A 9,077-nucleotide genomic window follows, 5' to 3' on the forward strand; every position below is an offset into this window, starting at 1 on the left:
TCAATGGGGAGGACTGCTTCCATCTCATATACCAATGAATAAGGAGTGGGTCCTGTGGAAGATCGAATTGATGTTCTATTCCCCTAAAGTGCATAGGGTAATTGTAGGTGCCAGTCCCTGTAGTTCTTTGTGCTCTTCTTCAAAATTCGCCATATATTCTTATTAGCAGCCTCAACTGCTCCATCAATCTGAGGACGGTAGGGCGAGGGTTTGTGGTGCTAAATGTTGAACTGTAGTAACAGCTTTTTTGTTTCTCCTTTAAAATGTAGCCCATTGTCTGAGATATTTTTTAGGATGTGTGCCTTTAAATCCTATTGTATGATGCTATGTATGACATTATGTATGACTTAATGTTGTGTTTAATAAAGTTGTTTTATTATTATCCAAAATAATGGTAACATGAATATTGTGACATTATCATAAAGTCCATGAGATACATAGTATATGATTTATGTGATTTAGTCACAAAAGATATAAATCACAAATTCTTTGTAAACTTAGAATTTATAGTTCATAGTCGGTGATGAAATTGGGCATTTCATTTGCGAAGACTACAACGTATCAACTAAGATGATTTGTCTTGATCATGGAAGTGGCGACTTCTAGTTGATATGTTGATATGTTTTAAGAGTTAAGACATATTGAACTGGACCGCTGTGAGATTTATTATTCTCCTAATGACTGTCAAATGAATAATAAATCCCACGACTTCTATTTGCATGAACTTTTAATCCTGAGAGAATAATGGACCTGATCATGAGGTGTAGGTTGCTTTGATATATCAGGAGTGAGATCTAAAGTAACGGTCAAAACCTCAGTATGTTGGGCAACCACATTTAGTGTTGATGGAACATATATTCTCAAGATGGAATTCATAATCTCTTGATGGAGATATAAAATATTCCCTTGAGATAAGTTTAATGGGATCAGTTATTCAAAAAGTTAGGTCTAACCACTTTGGTAAAAAATTACTACAGTATATATTTATGAAATTAGATTTCATAAATATATGATGAATAACTTAAAGGATTAAACAGGGTACTCAAGGATTAAGATGTAGTAATTTTCAAAGTGGCAGTCTATATTTGTGACTTTGTATTACTACGAATATTTTATGAAGGGGTTGCATGTATAATAAAGTCTTGGTATATAATTTATTAATAAGGCCTAGAGTGCAATTATATTTATATAGTGGTATTAAATATAATTAATGGTAACTTTGTACTTGTCAAGAGTTGACAGAAAAGCCCAAGGCTCATTGGAGCTAGTATCTTATTGGTCCCTTTTAGTCTCACTCCAAGCCACACACTAAAGCCCAATTGAAAAGGCCCAATAGGCCAGCCCAATTAGATAATTAGTTAGTTATAAAGGGAGAAACATACAGAATTTAAAAAAAAGAAAAAGAAATGGTGTGTATGTGAGAGTGAGACACACTTTCATTCTCCCTTTGAAAACTGATTGTGAGACCACACATCTTGGGCGTAAAGTGGAATTAGAGTGAAGATTAAAAGTGTTCACGAGTACTTCAATCATTGGTTTTGAATTTCACCGCACTAAGTTACGCTATCTTGTTCTTAAATTCTGAAATTTACATAGTGCACATTATCAATCATGAATGAAATAGATCCTTGTTTGTTGCTTCCGCTGTGTGTTTTGTATAAGTTACAAAACCAATTTTTCCAACAATTGGTATTAGAGCCAGGTTTTCATCTCATGATTGTATAATATGTGATAGAATTTTAGAATTTAAGAAAACTGTCATCTTTGTGTCTATTTCTTATTTTGGCTGATGGGAGCAAGATTTCGGTTGAAACTGTTGGAATGTTTAATTTATGTTTTAAGTCTAGAGTTTTAACATTAGAAGACTGTTTGTATGTACCTAATGTTCGTAGGAATTTAATTTCTGCAACTTACTTAGGTAAGCATGGATATTGTGTTATCCTGAAAGACAATGTTGTAATAAAGAAGGATAAAATGTTTATCTGTTCTGGCAATATTGTAGATGGTCTTTATATTTTAACTCCTGACAAGCATGAATTATACAATTCTGAATTAGATAGTAGCTCTCATGTAAAATCATTAAAGAGAAAGTTTCCTTCTACCAGTGATGCATATCTATGGCACTTGCGTTTGGGTTATATTAATTCAAATAGGATTCAAAGACTAATCAAAGATGGACTTTTACAGCCCATGGACTTTGATGATGGATTTCCAGTTTGCGAATCTTGTTTGGAAGGTAAAATGACCAAACGACATTTTAATGCAAAAGGTAGAAGAGCCCAAGAGTTGCTTGAATTAGTTCATACAGATGTATGTGGTCCTATGTCAACCCAAGCAGAAGCAGGTTATGAGTACTTCATCACTTTTACGGATGATTACTCAAGATATGGTTATGTGTACCTACTAAGACGGAAGTCTGAAGCCTTTGATAAGTTCAAAGTGTTTAGGGCTGAAGTTGAGAATCAATTGGGTAAACGCATAAAAGCTATTCGATCTGATCGAGGTGGCGAACACCTTCTTGGGTATTTCAAGGATTATCTAATTCAGAATGGGATTGTATCCCAATTGACTGCACCTGGAACTCCTCAACAAAATGGTGTAGCGGAAAGAAGGAATAAAACTCTTTTGGAAATGGTTAGGTCCATGATGAGTTACTCAACTTTACCAGTTTCTTTTTGGGGATATGCACTAAAAACTGCTACGCATATTTTGAATTTGGTTCCATCAAAATCTGCTTCCAACACACCTAAGGAATTTTGGAGTTGGTGCAAGCCTAGTATGAAATATCTCCATATTTGGGGATGTCTAGCACATGTATTGAAAGGGAATTCTAATAAGTTGGAAGCTAAAACGGAAGTATGCATGTTTTTAGGGTATTCAAAAGAAACCAAGGGTTATTTATTCTATAATCATAAGGATAACAAATTGTTTGTTAGCATCCCTGCCAAATTTTTGGAAGATGATTATGTGAATAATTTTAATCCTAGAAGTAAAGTTGTATTGGCTGAAATATATGAACCTGTAGTTGAACAACCAATGGATGAATCTAGGGATGATGTGACTGTATTAGATACACCACAAGATACTACTCATGAGATGTCTAGTACACAGGTGCCTCGTCGTAGTGGGAGAATTGTTCAGCCTCCTATAAGATTTATCGGTTTGGGAGAAACTTATGAAGCTATCTCAGAAGAGGCTGAATCGGATCCTTACACTTATGATGAAGCAATAAATGATATAGATGCACATCATTGGGTCCAAGCTATGAAATCTGAATTGGATTCTATGTATTCCAATCATGTATGGGATCTTATAAAGGCGCCTAACGGCATTAAACATGTTGGTTGCAAATGGGTTTAGAAGAGGAAGAGAGGGATGGAAGGAAATGTTGAGACCTTTAAAGCAAAACTAGTGACGAAAGGGTATACACAAAAGGAAGGTATTGATTATGATGAAACTTTTTCGCCAGTAGCCATACTTAAGTCTATCATAATTCTCTTATCCATTGCTGCTCATTATGATTATGAGATTTGGCAAATGGATGTTAAGACTGCATTTCTTAATGGCAATCTTGAAGAAGAAATTTACATGTTGCAACCAGAAGGTTTCATAGCAAAGAACCAAGAGCATATGGTATGCAAGTTAAAAAGGTCCATTTATGGACTTAAACAAGCATCTAGGTCATGGAACATCAGATTTGATCAAGCAATCAAGTCTTTGATTTTGAACAAAATCTTGATGAACCATGTGTGTACGAAAGACATCGAGACAAAGTAGTAATATTCCTAGTGCTTTATGTTGATGATATTCTACTCATTGGGAATGATGTAGGGGTAATGTCATCGGTTAAAGTTTGGTTGTCAAGCCAATTTGATATGAAGGACTTAGGTGAGGCTAACTTTATTCTAGGGATCAAGTTTTGACGAGATCGCAAGAATAAGATGTTAGGCTTATCACAAGCTGGATATATAGATAAGGTTCTAGAACCGTTTAGCATGCAAAACTCCAATAAAGGATTGCTTCCTTTTAGACATGGAGTTCCTCTGTCTGATGACCAAAGGCCTAAGACTCAAGAAGAAGAAAATATGATGAGGCAAGTTTCTTATGCTTCTGCAGTGGGAAGTCTCATGTATGCCATGCTTTGTACTAGACCAGATATTTTTTATTCAGTTGACATGGTCAGCCGATATCAATCAAATCCAGGACCAAAACATTGGCAAGCTGTAAAGCATATTCTCAAGTATCTTAGGAGAACGAGAGATTATATGCTTGTTAACCGGTGTGAGGATTTAATTCCCATTGGCTATACAGATTCAGATTTTCAATCAAATTTAGATTTCAAAAAATCCACTTCTGGATGTGTTTTCACCTTGGGAGGTGGAGCCATAAGTTGGGGGAGTGTTAAGCAATCTTGTATTGTGGACTCCACCATGGAAGCTGAGTACGTTGCTGCTTGTGAAGCAGCAAAGGAAGCTGTTTGGCTCAAGAAATTCCTTTCTGATCTTGGTGTTATGAGAATGGAGCAAGTTCCCATCACATTGTTTTGCGACAATAGTGGAGCGGTTGCACAATCCAAAGATTTAAGGAATCACAAGAAAGGAAAGCACATTGAAAGGAAGTACCACATCATTCGAGACATTGTTGCTCGTGGAGATGTTGTGGTAGCAAAGATTGAAAGTGCAAATAATCTGGCAGATCCTTTTACCAAAGCCTTGCCTCAAAGGACTTTCGAGTCACATTTAGAGGGAATGGGAGTTTGATTAGTGCATAATAGTCTTTAGGGCAAGTGGGAGATTGTTAGGATGTGTACCTTTAAATCCTATTGTATGATGCTATGTATGACATTATGTATGACTTAATGTTGTGTTTAATAAAGTTGTTTTATTATTATCTAAAATAATGGTAACATGAATATCGGGACATTATCATATAGTTCATGAGATGCATAATATATGGTTTATGTGATTTAGTCACAGAAGATATAAATCACAAGTTCTTTGTAAACTCAAAATTTATAGTTCATAGTTGGTGATGAAATTAGGCATTTCATCTGCGAAGACTATAACGTACCAACTAAGATGATTTGTCTTGATCATGGAAGTAGAGACTTCTAGTTGATATGTTGATATGTTTTAAGAGTTAAGACATATTGAATTAGACCGCTATGAGATTTATTATTCTCCTAACGACTATCAAATGAATAATAAATCTCACAACTTTTATTTGCATGAACTCTTAATCCTGAGAGAATAATAGACCTGATCATGAGGTGTAGGTTGCTTTGATATATCAGGAGTGAGATCTAAAGTAACGGTCAAAACCTCAGAATGTTGGGCAACCACATTTAGTGTTAATGGAACATATATTCTCAAGATGAAATCCATAGTCTCTTGATGGAGATATAAAATATTCCTTTGAGATAAGTTTAATGGGATCAGTTATTCAGAAAGTTAGGCCTATCCACTTTGATAAGAAATTACTAAAGTATATATTTATGAAATTGAATTTCATAAATATATGATGAATAACTTAAAGGATTAAACTGGGTACTCAAGGATTAAGATGTAGTAATTTTCAAAGTGGCAGTCTATATTTATGACTTTGTATTACTACGAATATTTTATGAAGGGGTTGCATGTATAATAAAGTCTTGGGATATAATTTATTAATAAGGCCTAGAGTGCAATTATATTTATTTGGTGGTATTAAATATAATTAATGGTAACTTTGGACTTGTCAAGAGTTGACAGAAAAGCCTAAGGCCCATTGGAGCTAGTGTCTTATTGGTCCCTTTTGGTCCCACTCCAAGCCACACACTAAAACCCAATTGGAAAGGCCTAATAGGCCAGCCCAATTTGATAATCAGTTAGTTATAAAGGGAGAAACATACAAAAAATTTTAAAAAATAAGAAATGGTGTGTATGTGAGAGTGAGACACACTTTCATTCTCCCTTTGAAAGCTGATTGAGAGACCACACATCTTGGGCGTAAAGTGGAATTGGAGTGAAGATTAAAAGTGTTCCCTAGTACTTCAATCTTTGGCTTTGAATTTCACCGCACCAAGGTATGCTATCTTGTTCTTAAATTCTGAAATTTACATAGTGCACGTTATCAATCATGAATGAAATAGATCCTTGTCTGTTGCTTTTGCTGTGTGTTTTGTATGAGATACAAAACTAGTTTTTCCAACAATAATTTCATGTGGTACCCCATATCTACAAATGATATTGGTCTGAATGAATTGAGCAACTTTATTTGAGTTCAAAACCTTGTATGAGGTAGCTTCTACCCATTTAGTGAAGTAAACAATGGCTACGAGTATGAATTCATGGCCATTAGATGTTGCTGGGTGAATCTTCCCAATAATGTCTATCCCCCATGTAGAGAACGGTCAGGGTGATGTCATGGTATGTAATGGCATGGGTGGCATATGCTTCAGATCTCCATGAACTTGGCATTGATGAAATTTCTGAACATGAGCCACACAGTCGGCTTCCATAGTGGTCCAGTAATAAGCTTGTCTCATTATCTTTTGTCACAGCATATATGCATTCATGTGTGGCCCATAACTTGGCTCATGAACCTCTTCAATTGTTTGCTGTGCTTCCTTGGCAGTTACACAAAGGAGATGAATTCCATCATATGATCTTCTGTAAAGCCTCTCGCCACAAATAATGTAATTAGTAGACAACCTCCTGATAGTCAATTGGTCATTCTTGTCTATAGACTTTGGGTATGTCCAATCCTTGAGGTATTGTAGGATGTCTGAATACCATTCACCTTCTCCATTCTTTTGCTTATCCTCTTCTATTGTCATGCAATAAGTTGGCTCTTCTTTTTGCTCCACTATTATTGGTCTAGCTTCATCTTCTTTTGGTCCATCCATCATGGATGCCATTGTTGCTAAAGCTAAAAGGCCAAAAATATATTGACCCCTTGTGATGAATTAATTGATTAATTAGCCAAGTTTATTAATTAATCAAATTAATATGCAATGTACGTGACATCACAAACAAATCACCAACTAAAATAAAATGTAGCGGAAAATAAATTTAACAATGTGATTTGTTTTCAAATGGGGAAAACTTCCAAGGCAAAAGCCCCACTAGGAGATTTTAAGGTCACCACTCCCGAGAATTCACTATTATCACAACAAGCAGTTACAAGTAAAGGAATCCCAGTACCTTATACCAACCTACAATTGAACCCTTACACCAATATCCAATTGTACTTGTTCTATAGTGACAATCTCTCTTTTAATGCATGGCTCCCAATACGTGACTAACCATTGATGCGCAAATCCCAAAACATGACTTGATCACCAACTTGAAAAGGATGTTGGCTGCAAAGTTCTTCAGTTCATCACACGATGAAGATCACGAAGTTGCTTGGTCACAAAACCCTACTGTGTACAAACACAGCGGCTTCATCAAGAGAAGGAAGAACTAGGGAAAACTAGGTTTTCGGTCACAATTTGCGTGAACAACACTTGTGCAATTGTGCTCACTGTGACGGCCCTTAAAATAATCCTTATATATGTTTAGGGTTGTGATAAAAGAAAGCCCAAACATATACTCAAGGATTGGAATGAAATCAGAACTAAAAAATCTGATTTTCATCGATAGATACCCTATCTGTCGAGCAGTTGTTGAGCTTCAGGCTAGAAGAGCTTTTTAAATCTCAATAGATACTAGCTGTCAAGCTTTAAAAACCAGCACTCCATTACTTGATTCTTGGACAGACTTACATGGCTTTAACACTTAAACTTAAAACCTTGTTCCTTGAAGCATTAAACATATCCTAGATCTACCAAATTACAAGTAAAGTGCGTTTTGTCAAAAGATTAGCCAATACATGATGACATATGTGTTAGGGTTTGTGCCCTAAAATCCAATTTATTAGCATGTCATAAATAATTAAATTGTTTAATATTATAAGACTATTTATAAATGAACTAATGGGACATTATCATAGTCCATGAGATGCATTGTATGTGATTTATGTGATTTATGTGATTCAGTCACAGAAGATGTAAATCACAAGTTCCTTGTAAACTCAAAATGTAATTCGTAGTCAGTTATGAAATTGGGTGTTTCATCTACAAAGACTATAACACATCAACTAAGATGATTTGTCTTGATCATAGAAGTGGAGACTTCTAGTTGATGTGTTGATATGTCTTAAGAGTTAAGACATATTGAACTGGACCACCGTAAGATTAATTATTCAATCAAAAACTGTCACCTGAATAATTAATCTCACGACTTCTAATTTCATAGACTCTTAATCCAGAGAAGGTAGTGGACCTGATCATGAAATGTAGGTTACTTTGATATATCAGGAGTGAGATCTAATATTGACGGTCAAAACCTCAGTATGTTGGGTAACCACACGTAGTGTTGAGGGAACACATATTTTCAAGATGGAATCCATAATCTCTTTTGTAAAGACACAAAATATCCCATTAAGATAAGTTTAATGGGAACTGATTATTCAAGGCGCCCACTTTAGTAAGAAGTTACTAAAGTTTATATTTATTGAAATTAGATTTCAATAAATGTGAATAACTAAAATATTAAACCAGATACTCAAGGATAAAATAGTTGTTTACAAAGTGACAATTTATTATGACTTTGTTCACTATGGATATTTCATGGAGGGGTCAAATGATATTATTAGAGTCTTGGGATATAATTTATTAATAAGGCCTAGAGTGCAATTATATTTATATAGTGGTATTAAATATAATTAATGGAAACTTTGGACTTGTTAAGAGTTGACAGAAAAACCCAAGGCCCATTAGAGCTAGAGTCTTATTTGTTCCCTTTGGTCCCATCTCAAGCCACAAACTAAAGCCCAATTGGGTAGGCCCAAAAGGCTAACCCAATCATATAATCAATTTTTTTTAATAAGAGTTATTAAATAAAGTAACTACCAAGGTAGTTAGAATGTACGTATGATGAAAAGAAAAGAAAGCTTTTCTCTACAAGGAGAAGAAGAAGGATTTTTCTTTGAGCATGAACGTACATAAAGACTGATTGAGAGATCACACATCTTGGGCAGCATGTGGAATTGAG

At 35.1% G+C, this 9,077-nt stretch overlaps 1 protein-coding gene across 1 annotated transcript; it reads right to left on the minus strand.

Moving 5' to 3' along the window:
* Positions 1-6,535: 6,535 nt before the first annotated feature.
* Positions 6,536-6,898, minus strand: LOC142605882 (uncharacterized). The gene has a single exon (XM_075777309.1). The coding sequence runs from the start codon at positions 6,896-6,898 to the stop codon at positions 6,536-6,538; it is 363 nt and encodes a 120-aa protein (XP_075633424.1).
* Positions 6,899-9,077: the final 2,179 nt, after the last annotated feature.

Source organism: Castanea sativa, chromosome 8 (assembly GCF_040712315.1).
Source record: "Castanea sativa cultivar Marrone di Chiusa Pesio chromosome 8, ASM4071231v1".
Lineage (NCBI taxonomy): Eukaryota > Viridiplantae > Streptophyta > Magnoliopsida > Fagales > Fagaceae > Castanea > Castanea sativa.

Excerpts from the sequence above, each read along its gene's own strand:
- LOC142605882 (XM_075777309.1), bottom strand. The coding sequence starts at position 6,898 with ATGGCATCCATGATGGATGGACCAAAAGAAGATGAAGCTAGACCAATA.